The following is a 16655-nucleotide window of genomic DNA, read 5'->3' as shown; positions in this document are numbered from 1 at the left end:
TACTTTTTATTTTAAATTCATGTAAATTCATAGAAAGTTGCAAAAATAGTAAGATATAGCTCTCCATTTATTTAATACTTCTTTTGATTCCTTTAACCAGCATTTCTAGATTTCAGAATACAAGTTCTATAAATACTTATTTATTATTTCATGTTTTGAGTGATTATAAATGGTATTATTGTATTTTAAATTTCAGTTTCCGTGTGTTCATTGCTGGTATTTAAAAACAATTGATTTTTGTAAATGGATCTTGTATTCTGTGAACTTACTAAACTGACATAATTTCTGGGAGTTTTTCTGTAGATTGGGATTTTCTATGTAGACTATCATGCCATCTGCAAATAGGAATGATTTTCTTTCTTTCTGATCTGTATATCTTTTATTTCCTTTTCTTGCATTATGCCACTGGCTAGGATTTCCAATAGTGTGCTGAATAGAAATGGTGGGAGTGGGCATTCTTGCCGTTTTCTTGCTCTAAGTGGGAAAGCTCTCAATCTTCCACCATGAACTATGTTAGCTGTAGATATTTCAGAGATGCTTTTCAGAGAGGGAAAATTGAGGAACTTTCCTTCTATTCCTAATTTGCTGAGAGTTTTAATCATGAAATATGTGCTAAATTTTGTTAAATGCTTTTGCTATACTAATATATATGAACATGTGATTTATGTACTTTAGTAATGAATAGATTTCATTGATTGATTTTTGAATAATGAATCAGTCTGGTTGACCTAAACCCTACTTGGGGGTTTTTTTTTTTTTGGGTGTACACCAAGTTCAATCATCTGTTTTTATACACATATCCCCGTGTTCCCTCCCTTCCTTGACTCCCCCCCCCCGAGTCCCCCCACCCTCCCCGCCCCAGTCGTCTAAGGCATCTTCCATCCTCGAGTTGGACTCCCTTTGTTATACAACAACCTCCCACTGACTGTTTTACAGTTGGTAGTATATATATGTCTGTGCTACTCTCTCGCTTCGTCTCAGCTTCCCCTTCAAACCCCGCCCCCTCCCAAACCTCGAGTTCTCCAGTCCATTCTCTGTATCTGCGTCCTTGTTCTTGTCACTGAGTTCATCAGTACCATTTTTAGATTCCGTATATGTGAGTTAGCATACAATATTTGTCTTTCTCTTTCTGACTTACTTCACTCTGTGTGACAGACTGTAGTTCTATCCACCTCATTACATATAGCTCCATCTCATATATACAGTATTTCTTAATTATATATAGTGGTATTTTGTTAAGGATAGTTTATATCTATATTCACAAAGGATAATGGTCTGTATTTTTCTCTTTTTTTGCACTATCTTTGCTTCGTTTTGTGTTATGGTAATTCTAGCCTCATAAATGAGTTGGGAAGCGTTCTTTCCTCTTCTGCTTTCTAGAAGAGATTGTGTAGAATTGCTGTTAATTATTCTTTAAATATTTGGTAGAATTCTCCAGTGAAACCATCTGAGCCTGAAGATTTCTTTTTTGACAGTCTTTAAATTGTTATAGACCCATTCAAATGATCTCTTTTATCTCAGATGAGTTTTGATAGTTGATGGTTTTGAGGAATTAGTCCATTTCTTCTCAAGTTTACAACTAAAAAGTTGTTCATAGTATTCCCTTATTATCTTTTTAATGGCTGGAAGATCTGTATTGACATCTCACCTGATTTTGGGAATTTGTGTCTTCTCTGTTTTTCCGTATCTGTGTTAGGTTTGTTGATTTTATTGACCTTTTCAGAAAACCAGCTTTTTGTTCCCTTAGTTACTCCTGTTTTCCTGTGTTCAATTTCCGTAGTTTCTGCTCTTTGTTGTATCCTTCTTTCTACTTACTTTTGGTTTATTTTTGTTTTTTTCCCCTCGAGTTTCTTAAGGTAGAAGTTTAGCTTATTGATTTGAGATTTTTTTCCTCATTTCTCACTGCTTTAGCTGTGTCCCACAACTTTTGATAATATGTATTTCCTTTTCTATTCAGTGTGTGTGTGTGTTTTTAAATTTCCCTTGAGACTTCTTTGACACAAGAATTATGTTGTTTAGTATCTGAGTGTTTGGAAATTTTCCTGTCATCTTTCTGTTACTGATTTCTGATTTGATTCCATTGTGCTCAGAGAACACATTCTATATAATTTCAGTTCTTTTAAGTTTGTTGTGGTTTGTTTTATGGCCTAGACTATGGTTCGTTTTGGTAAATATTCTGTGGACTCTTGAAAACAATATGTATTTTGCTGTTGTTGGATGGAGTATTCTATAAATGTTGAGTAGAGCCTGATTGTTGATGGTGTCCTTGAGTTCTTCCACATCATTGCTTATTTTATTGTCTAGTTGTTTTATCAATTGTTGAGAGAGACGTATTGGACTCTTCAACTGTAATTGTGAATTTGACTGTTCTTCTTTCAGTTCTATCAGTTTTCTTTCATGTATTGCACAGTTGGTGCATACACATTTAGGCTCCCTATGTCCTCTTGGTAGATTGACTGTTTTATCATTTTATGATATTCCTCTCTACTTGGTAATTTGCTCTGAATCCTGCTTTATCTGATATTAATATAGCCACTCTTTTTTTTTTTTTTTTGCCTGGTATGTCTTTTTACTGTTTTACTTAAGAATACTTATACTTTTATATATAAGGTGAATTTCCTGTATGCAGCATATAGCTAGGTCATGATTTTTTCCACTCAATCTGTTTTTTCATTGGTGTCTATGCACCCCTTATATTTAACAGAATTATTGATAATGTTAGGGCTTAAATCTATCACTTATTTTGTTTCATTTTGTTTCCTCTCCTTTGTTTTCTGTTTTCCTTTTCTTGCTTTTCTCTGTGTTATTTTTACCTCTTTTAGAATGCCATTTTGATTTATATGTAGTGTTTTGAGTATATCTGTAGAGAAATACTATGGTTGCTCTAGGTATTATGTTATACATATATAACTTTATGTGATCTACTAAGCATAGAAATCTTACTTCCCATTAAGACCTTTCCTCTCCCCCATTTATAATATAAATATCTTAAATATTTCCTGTATATACCTTAAGAACTCGCCAACTAAAAGGACCACAAACTGTAAAGAGGCAAAAAGGCAGTTTATTGGGGGTTTTAAGAATTGCCATTTGGGGGTCACAGATTCTAGAGGAAATCAGAATATCATCTCACTAGAAAAAAATGGGCAGAAGTTTTTATAGGAAAAAGAGGGAAGTTAATGCAGGCTTACACAAGTTATTTACCAAGAGTTTGGATTGGAGGGTAAAATTATTCTATACATACAATAGGGTTATAGAACACATTTCATTCATTATGAGGGAAAGGTATGTTTTCTTTAGTTCAGAAAATGTCCAGTTCTCAGCATTATTCTTTATCCACTATTCAGCAGTTTTAATTTAGGGTGTTCAGCAAAAGTCGAGCATGTGCAGCAAACATAGAGGTCCTCAGGTCACATCTCAGTCATTCCTGATGTAGTTCTTTTCACAAACTCCGTAAGACAATACTAGAATCAGCAAGGGTAGAAGCCTAGGTTTCCCAGTTTGTCTTTCCTGATGGGAATAGGGTGTGCTAGGGCCACAGTTTTTCCCATGGCGCTTAGCAGTTTATTGTATACAAGTTTTGTGTATTGCCAGGCTACTTTTTTCCTGGTCCTCTGGCAGGGTGCAGGTTTTTCTAGTGACTTTTGTTGATTTTGTTTTTGTCTGCACCCACTGGCATTTCCGGGTGCAGGTGCTTCTTCATCACCCAGTCTCGGATACATTAGACAAAAAGAAAACCCATGAAATTTTCTTTCATGTATTTTGTTGAATTTTCCAGACAGATCCCTAGCTAGTCTGTCTTAACTCCACCTTTCAGAGTTTTATGTTTGCTTTATCTTTAATGTCCAGGATTTTTAGCTGTACTTTGCAGAAGAAAAAGGAAAGAATATATCTGTTGCATCTTGTACTGGAGTTGGAAGTCTCTCTTCTATTAAATTTTAATCACAGTATATTATTTCGATTCTGTGAAAGTCAGCAAGAAGATATAGTTGACACTAAAAAAAGTAAGAAAGCTATTATTATAGTTATCTTTAATAGAAGAATAAAGAAAATATTCAAGTCAACATAATGAAAAGAGGAGGAAAAATTCCCTGAGACAAGTATTCACCAAGAGATGTAGATACTTATAAACAGAGTGATCATAATTAATTTAGGTAGAATCAGGAAAAGCTTTTAGGAAATGGTTTGAAGTGGGTTGGGAAGGCTGGATAGGACTCTGACAGATGGGGTTTTAAAAGTGAAAGGAGTCATTTTTAAGTGGCAAAAATAGAACAAGTAACATTCTTTGCCTTTTTAGGTATAAACTCAAATGACAGCTGTTCAGTCAGCTCATTAGTAAAGGGGTGCCCCTTGGCCATCACAGGCAGAACTGTTCATGTACTTATTTCGCAAGTTTGTCTCTCTCTCCTTCTCATGCTCAGGCCCATCCCAGAGATCATGATTTGTTGGTCTTGGGGGAGTAAAGAATGAGTATCATTGTATTTGTCTTTTAAGATTCTTAGGTGCTTGCAGTGTGTGTCCAGGCCTGGCAGATGTTTTATCTTCATCTCTAGATAAACACAGTAACTTAATTCAGTTTGAATCAGTAAAGAGTCTGCTGTGTGCTGGGGACGATTAGGCAGAGAATGTGGGACATTTAACATCTTTTAAACTCTTGCCAGGTTCTAGGTATTCTTACAGATACTTTCACTTAAATTATTTCAAAGAACTAATGATTTATCAGGAGAGACAATTTAATACAAAGTTGATTGTTTTAAGTGCCGTATAAGTAGAGTTATAAAATTAAAGGATAACAGTGACTCTGGAGTGGGGATATGTGAGCAGCTGAATTGTAACAGCTAAAAGTGAGAAATTTCTTAGAAATGAGCCATTCTGTTGTCATTCATTCAGGCAGCTATGAGAGAATACCATAGACTGACAGGCTTATAAATGATAGAAATTTATTTCTTACAGTTCCAGAGGCTGGGAATTCCATGATCAAGGCCTGCTTCCTGGCTCGTAGACAGCCATCTTTTCCCTGTGTCCTCACGTGGTGGAAGGGGCGAGGGGGCTCTCTGGGATTTCTTTTACAGGGCACTAATCCTATTCATGAAGGCTCCACCCTCATGACCTAATCTCCACCCAAAGGCCCACCATCACACTGAGGCAATATGTTTCAACATATAAAACTTGAGGGTGGGGACACAAATAACTTAGTCTATAGTACATTCCAATCCTGCATGTTATAAATGAAGAGACTGAGACTTAGAGAAGAGCAGTGGCTTTCTCAAGGTTTACAGGTCTCTCAGATGATCCAAGGAAAAACATTGATTTTCCCTGATTCCCAGTGGGTACTATTTCCTTAAACCTACAGAGAGAACTTATTTCTTTTGAGAAGGAATTTCTGACTGCTGGTTTAGCTTATATACAAAATCCGTATCTGAAAGTTTCTTTACCCAGTGCAGTGAATAGAATCTGGCCCTGGTGAAACCCATGGGGAGGGAAGTGCATGCCCCTTCTTGGCTGAGGACTTGCTTTTTGTAAGGGTTTTGCACCAAAACATCTCTGAAACAGCAAAATGGAGTTGTATCAGGTAATATCTATGGAAAGCATCTGGGGTCATCACCCTATTAAATATTTTCTAACCTGTTTTCAAGAAACATCCATGGCTAGATTAGTGGAGAAATTATAATAATTTCAAAAGACAAGATATTTACTAGGGTGCTCTAAAGATCGTTAAGTTTGTTTAGTTTTTTGTAGCTATTTGTTCCCTTATTCAACACAGAAAATGGATCTTTTGCTTTGTTTTTGTTTTACAGTGAGCAGTGTAGGATTACTCTTAAATTTAAATAAGTGTCTGATTATACTGAACCTGAGCCGAGGAATGTTGATACAGGGATGGAAATAAGTTTTTTATTTGGACCAATGTTCCTGAAATCTCTAAGCATCAATAAAATACATTAGGAATCTTCTAGTACATCATTTCTATATGAGATTAATTGGTGTGAAAAATTATGCATACTTTCTTTTGCACATTGAGCTGGGTATGATGATGATTTACAGGCTCATTTTTCTTGATGCTATCATGAGTGTTTCTATAGTTTTATGTGTGGATATGTCTCATTAGTGAGGAGGCTAGGAACAGAGACATGAGACCAAACCTGGTTCTGTTTGTGTGAACAAAGCCTCTCTTGAAGACCCAGTTTTACCTGGAATGCGAGGAAATTAAGTAAATGACATTTCAGTTGTATTCCAGCTCTGATAATCTGATCAAAATAAGTAAAGCTGAGAAGCCACAAGTTATTAAAATTAAAAAGTTTGCATGTGTAACCTGTGGCTTTTATGTCACATTCTTCATATAGTACTCACTCTTACAACATCCTAAGTCTTTTGAATGCTCTGTTGGTTCTGCTGTCTTCAACTAATGTTCTTGATTTTACCTGCTAATCCTTTGAAAACCTATAATTTAAAAAATAAATTAAAAAATTTTGTATGGTAATTTTTTTAATGCCTAATTTATTATTGATGCAATTTCTGTGTGTTTAACACCTAAAGTCTATCTCCCCTTTTAAATGCTTTCATTTTTTGCAAAAAACTGGAATCTGCTAGTTTAAAAAGAGATACATGATGATAAATGTAATTGTATGCCAGAAAAAATATATTATTTCATATGCATTAACTACAAATATCAGAGGAAAATAATTTTTTTTCTTAACATATGAAAAATAACTAAGTTTGGGTTATGATGTATTTTTAGTAATTTGGTCTGCCTATATTTTAAAAAATGAAATCTGTCTTCTCATTAACACTATTGTTGTTATTTTTTTTAAGTATGACTGTGGTTTCTCTATTTTTTGGTTCCCTTTTTTATTATACCTCCCTACCCCCGTCTCTCTCTGCACAGGGTGGGTATTCTGCTCCCTCCTTCTCTCCTTGGCAGGGCTCCTTCCAAGGGATCCCACGGACTGTTCCGCCGCACCGCAGACAGAGTGAGTCTGTGTCTCTCACTCCTATCCTGCTCTGGCTTCCCGTTCATGGTATTCCCCTTCTGCATGACTTCCCTCCCCAGCACCTCCTCTCCGTCCAGAGTGACCTGCAGGCACACGCTAAACCAGCACTCCCTGGGCTCTCCTCCCTTAATTAATACTTCCTTTGACTGCATGTTAATAGACTTTTCTCCTTAGAGCCTTAGGAAAGCTGTCTGAAGTTAATATAGTTCTAATGCCGTTTAAACCTATTGCCAGTGACCCTATACTTACTGACATGCATCTGTCTTTAATGTATATTTTATTTTCGTGACCTTGAGATCTGTGAATAAAAGTTGTTTTTTTAAGTCTAGTCATGTTAAAAATGTATACACTATCTGTAGTAGTGTAATGGACAGATGCATATTGTTTAGGGAGCAGGCTTACTAGACCATTGCACATTTCTTTAAATACTTCCTAATCAAAAGGCTTTGTGTTTCACTGTCATCTAATACAAAAATATTTTAAATCATTTTTAAGGGTGTTTTTTAATAACTAATATGTCTGTAATTTATCAGCTGCTTTACAGTACAGAAGAAATGGCTTTTGAATATGCATGGGTTACTAACATTTCTAATGATTTAAGTAATTGTTTGACTTCAAAAAAAAATCTTTGTTTACATTAAATCTGCTTTCGAAAACAGTGTTTATTATTTTGTGTTATGTACTTAAATATATAACTGGTAAGTTGGTTATATTTTATCTTTTCTGAAAAGTCACCCCAAAAAAGCTAATGTTAATGAAAAAGATATATAATATTGTCAGTCACTTTGATGCCTTCTCCATGGATTTGCCCTGATTTGTGATACATATCAAATTTTTCATAACTTATTCTTATCAAAATAATGTGAAGTATCAGAGGTCCAAAAGGAGGAAATTTTAAGCAATTAAAATTTAAAAATGTCTTTTATTCAAATAAAAATTTATTTCTTGAATTAGTCAATTATGAAGTATCAACATGAATTTGAGACAAGGTTTAAAGTTTATTTCTTGGCCATTATGCCTTTCCTTCTCTTTCTAAAGAACAGTGGAATAGAGAGTTTGCATAGGCTTTTATATCAAGTTATTTAGTAGCAAGTTAATTTGTTGAGTGAAAGCATTCCTCCCTTTTCCTCCTTCTCTGTCTCCTACCACTTTTATAAATCCTCATTTTTACTCCCTTTCTTTTCTTCTCTATTTAAAGATTGCTAGTTGTACTAAATTGCTGGTGAACTAATCTGAATTTCAAAGGGCAGTTATAGCAAATGATAATGTATTCTTAAGCTGTAGCCAGGATACAGCATGGTTGACAGATTTACCTCAGATTGAGGCACCTACCTTAAATTTTGTGAACCCCCCTTTTAGTCCCTGTCCTTTTTCCCCACCACCCCTCTACCCTATTCTTCTTCCTCTCAGCCAGATGTAGTATGGAATTGGAGTTTAAGGGTAATTATTCAGTATTGTAAATAGTTTAGATTTATTTTTAAAACATGTTTTCGAGAAGCACCCATTTCACTAGTTTCTTACTTGTATAGATAGCTTTAGAAATTTCTTGTCCCTCACCTGAGTAGTTGGCCCTCCATTTCCAAATGCTTCTTTCTCCTTTGGGTTCAGAGCTATTTTTTTCATTTCCAGCTATGAAGCAGCACTATCTGTCCTTCAGCACTACTATCAAGATCTGTCTTTCTAGCTTTTCTAGATAAAACCACATTTCTCTGCATCACCAAGTTAGCAAATAGAAAGTTTGGTTCTCCAGAATTTGGATGTGTTGGCCACTTAGGAGAAGGTATATACATTGTAGTCTTTTGCTGAGTGAGTTCTCAGGGCTTATGCAGCTGAGAGAACTGGCCCTGAAGACTTGATCATTGAGGCTTGTAGGGCTCTGTGGAAGGTGATAACTAGACGACTTGCACACAGCTGTTTGACAGCTCTTATTGAGCTTTAAAGGTTCCTTTAAAGGAAATATGTTTAAACTACTACACTATTTTGAATCTACCCTGAGAACAGCTGAAGGAGTGTGAAAGATAATAATATAAAGGAGTATAAAATAATAATTGTTATTTTATAATGATAAAATATAGAGAAGGAGAAGGGTATGAAATTATGGGAGTAAATCCAGTGGTTTTCCAGAGAGTTTTGGAATAGGTCTCCCCTTTTCCTACACTAAACTGCTGTGTATTCAGTGAAACAATATTTGTCTCCACATTTAGTATGTGATTTCTTGTGCTGATTTTTGGAGAGTTTAATTCTGTAAGTGATGATATGTAGTTGAGAGAGTTCTCCTATGTTATGTTTCAATAATAAGTTATTTCTGATGCCCTCTGTAACATCAACTTAAGTGAACTGCCTTTTTTTGTAATTGCAGGAGCCAGGTAGCTTGGCTTATAAGTTGGCTTATAAGCTTGACTAATAAGTCTTCAGTAAGGTAGTCTGGTTTTGGTTTTTTAAAACATATAAGAGTAGTGGACCTAAAATAGGCATAAAGAGATGGCCTGTTGTAGATATTGCAGAGAGTGAAATAACTAATGTTTACAGGAACTGTTTAGCTCTGGTAACTCCAGAAAGCTGCAGTGGCCAAGCATGTTCTTGGTGAATCTAAGAATAACTCTAAAAAGATAGAGATGAAAGTAAAGTCCTGGTCTTTCTTTCTTTCTTTCTTTTTTTTTTTTCCCTTCTCAGGAAATTTTGGACTTACATTTCGTTCCTCAGATGTATTACTAGTCTCAGGTGTATTACTACTTTCAGGTGTATTACTAGTCTCAGTTGATGATGTTTGTCTTCCAGTTTCAAACTTAATTTTCTCTAGGTTAGCAGAAAGTATCTACGTTTAGACATTTAGAGGGCTTCCTGCTCTCAGTTGGCACTTCAGCTTTTGCCCAAATTGACTTAACTGACATTGGTTTAGTCTTTCTAATTTCCAACTGTGTGAAATTAGGTATGATATATATAACATACATCACAGTATGAAAATTTAATAAAAATAATTACTTTTGGCAAGTAAAAGCCTTAATAGTAGTCTCAAATAACATTTCTTGCCAGAATATATGCTTTTAGGAATACTTGACTTTTCAAAAAGTATATTTACCTATTTCTTATCACTGCCTAAAGAGACTTTTAATATTTGCTGTTTAACACCTTCCTTGAAGGAATTTAGAAATCTTACTTTCTTTAGCTTCCATGTGCAGTTAACTTCAATTGGGGAAAAAAAAGGTATTTCTAAGCAACAAAAATAACAGAAGTACATGTTTATGTCTTAATAGCCATATTAAGCCCAGCAGTTTCTTCTTTAAAAAATTTTATTGAAGTATAGTTGATGTACAATGTTGTGTTCAGTTTCTGCTGTACAGCAAAGTGACTCAGTTATATACATATTCTTTTTCATTTTCTCTTTTATTATGATTTATCACATGATATTGACTATAGTTCCCTGTGCTATACAGTAGGACCTTGTTTATCTGGCCTATATATAGTAGTTTGCATCTGCTAATCCCAAATTCCCAATCCAGCCCAGCAGTTTCTTGATGCAGTGTTGCATCAAGATTTCTAAATTTATATTATAATAATAACTAATTGTATTCATCAGAATTATATCAAGAATGGTAATTATATTGTCTTACTTATTCCTCCTCCTCTTCAAGGGTTGTTTCACAAACCTTTTTTGGCAAGTGACACAAATTCATTTTACATGATAACCCAGTATGTATTTACTGAATGAAACTATATATTTACAACCCAACACACACTTGTGTGTATATTTAAAATTCAGATAAAAGATTCATGAAACAGTATTTTCTCTTAGGACATATGATACGCTCATTTTTTTTTTCTATCTTTTGTTTTGCTTTTTTTTCACATAGTAATATTACATGAGCATTTTTCATATAGTGAATATTTCTTGAAAACATTTTAATGGCTTACATGATAATACATTATTATCTGGCTATGATATCATTTAATGTTTTCCTGTTGTTTGGTATTTTTTCCATTTTCCCCTGTTAAATAGAGATACTACTGTAGTGCAGTTTATTCTTGTGTTTAGATCAGTGTCAGCACTAGAAGGATGGTTCTTAAAGGGTGTGTGCTTTTTAGAGAAGCTTGATGTGTATTGTTCAACTGTCAAACATGTTCATAAGGTGTGCATTAACGTGGCTCAATCTGATTGGCTTCACCATGTGACTGTAATCAGTTTTATATGTAAAGATAGCATCAGTCAGTGCTTTAATGACAAATTAGCTCTGAGAGTGACTTTTCATAAAAATAAAATATTTTTCAATGAAGTGGAAAAGAATAACTCAGTAAAAACTGAACAATTGAATTTTATACAGTAAATTATTTTTTTTAAGTGTGGTTGATATAGAATATGGCACTGTGTCCATTTTTTCAGTTAATTCAAGTGCAGATAAGTCATTGGTTAATTGACTAGAAATGTGCATCAAACTCATGGTCCAGGAGGCCGTCCCATAAACATAGGTGTGGATTAGTTTCTCAACACGTTGCAATTATGAGAACAAAGCAATTGCTGTTACCTGTATAAGTCTTTAATAACAAACTGCTCTGCAGATCGTGGGGTTGTTTTGTTAGCTGTATTTGTTGCCCTATCATAGTGCCTGCAGTATCCTACTCTGGATAAATATACCATGCATATTGGTCACACTAGTGGAATTGTACTATTATGATGTTATTTAGGTTTTTTTTTTCCCTGAACTATTCTGCATCCCAGAGGTAGATGCTGATGGGTTCTTTTTCTTAGAGATTTAGACTTGTGAAAATTAAGCATCTCACACTGATTATGACTATGTAGTAAATGCTTACTTAAGTCACTATTATTCACATCAATAGTTTTTGTTTTTATTTTTTAAATTAATTTTTATTGGAGTATAGTTGCTTTACAGTGTTGTGTTGATTTAAAAACAGTTAACTGATCAACTTAGAAAAGCCATTGAACTCCTTATTTCAGAAATTGCTTATTTATAATTTGTATTTATCACTCAGTTATCTTTCCTAAGTTCTCTGAGACCTAGAGGCACTGTTCTGAGATCTGGGGAATAAGAGCATTCCCAGTCCCCAGGAATCCTTGGAAGTTTGATTGGGTTCATGTGAATTATAGAGCAGAATTCTTTGGGTCTAGTTATACTGGGGATCCATTCTTCTCTTCCATCTCTGTAGTGATGTGTGAAGCCTTGCTTATAATGTAGAACATCATATTTAAGAAATACGTGAAGATCAGATTATTCTTTATTGGTCTTTAATGCAGCAGCAGTAATAAAAATAAACTAACATTGTGTTTATAATATGCAAGACTGAAATTATTAAAAATAATTTCTACCTGCTTTATAAGGGATTACATGCAGCTAAAATTTTTTAGATCTTTGGATATGAATATTAATTTTGTCAAAATTCTTTTCAATATTTTTGGTAAGATTCTTCAGGTGATTCCTTTTAAGGGTAAGAAGTTTATATACACTGTTCTGTGGATATGCATATTTGTATTAACTTGCAAACCACTTCAGCAAGAAAGTATAAATCTATTAAGAATATGTTTTCATTTTATAGAAATATGTTAAAATAATAATGCCTAGAAAAATACAACCAAAGCAAAGCAAATACTGTTGGCTGCTACCCAGTCATGGCAATTCCTTGGTGTTGTATGTGGTCTCTGACATCATTGTCCTGTCTTTTTCTTGTCTCTGCTCTCCCATTATGCCATTGGCAAGGAGTTGAGAAGTTAGTCCATTACTTCTCTGACAAAGCGTGGTACAGTACAATTTCAGATTTTTTCCTACCACCTTCTTCATTATCACTTTTTTCCCCCCAGTTTGCATGATGCATGTCAGAGCCTGCATGAAATTACAGGCATGTTACAAATGGTTCCATTACCATCTTCCTTTTAATCTTTGAAATGTATTTAATTATGATAGTAAACTTATATGTATCAATAAAATATTAGGTCATTTATGTGTCTGTTATGCAGCAGCATTATTATGCTTTAGAACATTTTCTGCTTTCTACATTACACACTTTGACATATTTTTACTCCATTGGGACTTGATATTTCTAGCTGCCATCTTACTGTTGGTGACTTTAGAAAAAGAATGTTTATAGAAACTGATATGACTATTTTTTCTTATGTTAATGCTAGAAATCTTTGAAGCGCTGTGGAATGGTGAAGAGTTTGTCTTAGTGATGAGTGCCAATTTGCATTTCCTTATGTTCAGTGTATTTCTTACAGTGGGTCACTTGGAACCGCTTTTTCCCGGAAATACTGCTTCACAACATGGCTCGAGTTTGGTGTCTGAGAATTATCCCCTGTAGGACAGATCAGCTAGAAGGAAATAGGGCATTAGCTAGGAAAGTTAATACCCGAATGTTAGTATTGAATTTGCCTTTGAGTTTTCAAAACAATGATCTCGCTATATTGCATATTCTGAAAGTCTGTGAACTCAGTGGACTTAACCCAAATATCACAGAATAATAAAGTTTTAGTGCAGCATTTTAAATTCTCTGTCAGTTCAAATTTTGGCTTTGCCATTTGCTAAAATGTGTGAATTTGGACATACTACTTAATTTTATTTAACCTCAATTTTCTCATTTACAAAAAGAAGATAATATCTTCCACCTAGGATCTTGTGATAATTAGAGATCATGCAAGCAAATGTGGAGTTTGGCTGTCTGCAATTGGAAAGAAGGGAAACCCTTCTTTTACAGTCTAGAGTATAATATTTCTCAAGTATTTGTAATGTGTCAGGCATTATACTAAGCACTTTATGCATATTATCATTTGTGACTTACAACAATTAAATGAGGTGTAGGTACTGTTATTATCCTCATTTTAAAAGTTACAAAATTCCATCTCAAAGTAGTAAGATAATTTACCCAGTATCTCAGTGATAGTGATAGAGCCAGAACTCAAACCCAGTCTGACTTCAGAAGCTAGGTGATTCAGTACTGTGTTGTACTAGCTTCATCAGATAGCCACATGTAAATTCTCTCTGAATGTTAAAGTGCCTTGCATGTCCTAGCTCTGGTTTATCTCCAGGGGGGCACGTGAGGAACCTTGACTTCTGTGTCGTATCAGATATTCCTGATATGGATTTAAAACATTTGGATATGACCGACATTATTGAAGTATGTATTTGGAGCCTAGAAACCTTGTAATCTGTAACAACTAGTTTAATTATAATGCTGTTATAGAACTTGCTTTCCACCCCCCCCCCCCCCAAGACCTAGTTACAAAGGGCCATGGCTTGAATTAATCATTTTCACACCTTTTAGTAGTCATAAGTGACATTTACTGATTTTGATGTTCTCTGGGAGGTTCTATCCTAAATGTTTTACATGTTATAATCATTTTTAATTATTAGAATTAGAAATGAAAAATAGTGGAATACTTATTAAGACAGTTTCCCTAACACATTTCGTCCAGAAATGTCGAGTCTCCAACTTAAAAAACATCTCTGGCATAGCTGGTAGGTCATTATGGGAGTTGCAGGTCATAATGGGAGGTGCTGTATTCACATTAACATGTAATGGATCCTTCATGCTGTGCTTCTAAACATGAATCATTAAGCTGATCCCAAACTTAGGTGGAGAAAACATTTTTTAAATTACAAGAGTTCTTTTCCATCATTGTTTTTTTTAAACTTGTTTAAATTAGTGCTGCATCAATGACCTGATAGGGAAGTATCATTTTGATAGTTTATAACCAAAGAAGCAATTCTGGAATATGCCACTTACTAATATTCATTTATTTATGCATTATCTAGTAAATATAAATTTAATCCCTACTATATGCCAAATACTGAGGATACCAACTACAACAACAAAAAATGAATAAAGCATGGTATATGCCTTAAGAAGCTCATAATCTCTGGTTATCTTTGTAAGCAGCACGGAATAGATATTTAAGATTATCGCTGAAGATGCCCATCAATCCTTTGCATAATTATCCAGCAGTGCCTATTGCTAGCACTCTTGACCTTAACATCTGTAGCCGTTGCATCTGAGAATTCTTAGAATAGTGTGTTGAGAATTTAACCACTAAAGTGAGACTTGAAGTTGCTGAGTCCACTTAGAAGCACTGAGTCTAGGAATGGGTCCCCATTTTTAAGCTTTAGTAGGCAACCTTTCTACAAGTTGCAAGGATATAGTACTAAAGCTCTACTTATTTGTGACTACAGAGAGTTTCCTGAGGTCCCCGCAGTAGTGGGGGAATTCCTTTTGCTCTCTGAGTCTTGTAGGCTGCTGAGGCTATGTCGTGAATGGTCTGGTGGGGAGCTTCCCCAGAGGTTTTTTTTTTTTTTTTTTCCCTGATATGGGGCACTACCTCATCTTTCATCTTCAGAGCCAGAAGACTAGAACTCATTCTAAATTTCTCTGATTCACCTTCAGGATCTCTTTCAATCCTTTCTAGTTTTTTTTCCTACTATCTTAATATCCCCTGGGCTATTAGCAATGGCATGCTACCTGGGTGTTCTGCTTAACAGTCTCATCCCCTGCTGTTAACATTCCTCACTGATTCCACCAGAGTGACATTCTAAAATACAAATTGGCTCTTATGAATCCTCTGCTTAAAATTCATCAATGTCTCCCTTCATCTGCTGTACAGAGTCAGAACTATTCGGCCTGGCGTGAGTTCTTTTATGAGCTGGCCCTTGCCTACACTTTCCCACCAGCATTGTGCTTGCCAATTCAGTCTAACAATTTGAAGTTACTAGAACATCTTATGTTCTTTTTTTGCCTTTGTGTTTCTCATGTACTGGCCCTCTACCCTGAATATTCTTCTCTTCTTGTCTTCTTGGCAAACTCCTACTCATCTTGAAACTCAGTTCAGATGTTTGCAGTTCTTAGATGCCTTCTGTGAACTCTCTAATCAGGCGTATGTTTTCTTTTTGCCTCTACATTTTGTTATGCTTGAGACATAGTCTCATCTTTTGTTTACCTGGCTCTTTCTTGTGAGTCCTCCCAACCGCAGGAACAGCATTGTGTTCAGGTACATGTTTCCCTGCACCTACTACACTGCATGATATGGCAGACATTTTTTAAATGAATGAATGACTTTGATGTTCCTTCCTGTTGATCTTATTATGCCTGAGAACATGTGATTTTTCTTTTTATATTTAAAATTCATTCTAAAGACACCTGTGGTAGTGCAGTGGTGAATGTGAGCAAGAGGAATTAATATGTAGTTAAGTGTTTAGAATTTGGGGAATTGTACTGCAAGCAACAAGCTGTCAGAACACATCTCTGCTTTTCTTGCTAGGTGTTAAGAGGCAACTTGTTGTTCAACTTGTCACCAGGTAGTTAATGACAATGCATTAGTGGGTGACTGGTTTTACACAGTTGTCCACATAGCAGGAGTAAGCATTTCCTTGGTCCTCATTATAGTCATTTCTTTATTTTCTTCTAGAGCCTTTTTTTTTTTTTTGGCACACGGGCTTAGTTGCTCCGCGGCATGTGGGATCTTCCTGGAGCTGGGATCGAACCCGTGACCTCTGCATTGGCAGGCGGATTCTTAACCACTGCGCCACCTAGGAAGCCCTTCTAGAACCTTTTTTATTTACAGTAGCAGAATTGATTTACAAACTAGTTTTCAAATAAATAACAAAACATTTATTTTGGGATAGGGAAATCAAGTTTTTATTTAAAATAAACTTTTAATAAAAATAGGAAATC

The 16655-nt window shown here is 35.0% G+C and overlaps 1 protein-coding gene across 3 annotated transcripts in view; it reads left to right on the top strand.

Annotated features, from left to right (window-relative positions):
• CCSER2 (coiled-coil serine rich protein 2) overlaps window positions 1-16655 on the top strand; it is a 155258-nt gene that overhangs the window by 131381 nt on the left and 7222 nt on the right. Inside the window, exon 10 of one of the 3 annotated variants that reach the window (XM_057735104.1) lies at window positions 6884-6968. The exons of the other annotated variants lie outside the window; for them this stretch is intronic. Coding sequence (XP_057591087.1) covers window positions 6884-6968 — 85 coding nt within the window. The remainder of the gene's footprint in view (window positions 1-6883; window positions 6969-16655) is intronic. 3 annotated transcript variants of the gene reach the window in all.

This window comes from Hippopotamus amphibius, chromosome 5, assembly GCF_030028045.1.
Source record: "Hippopotamus amphibius kiboko isolate mHipAmp2 chromosome 5, mHipAmp2.hap2, whole genome shotgun sequence".
Taxonomy (NCBI): Eukaryota; Metazoa; Chordata; class Mammalia; order Artiodactyla; family Hippopotamidae; genus Hippopotamus; species Hippopotamus amphibius.
This window is presented reverse-complemented; position numbering and strand designations above follow the sequence as displayed.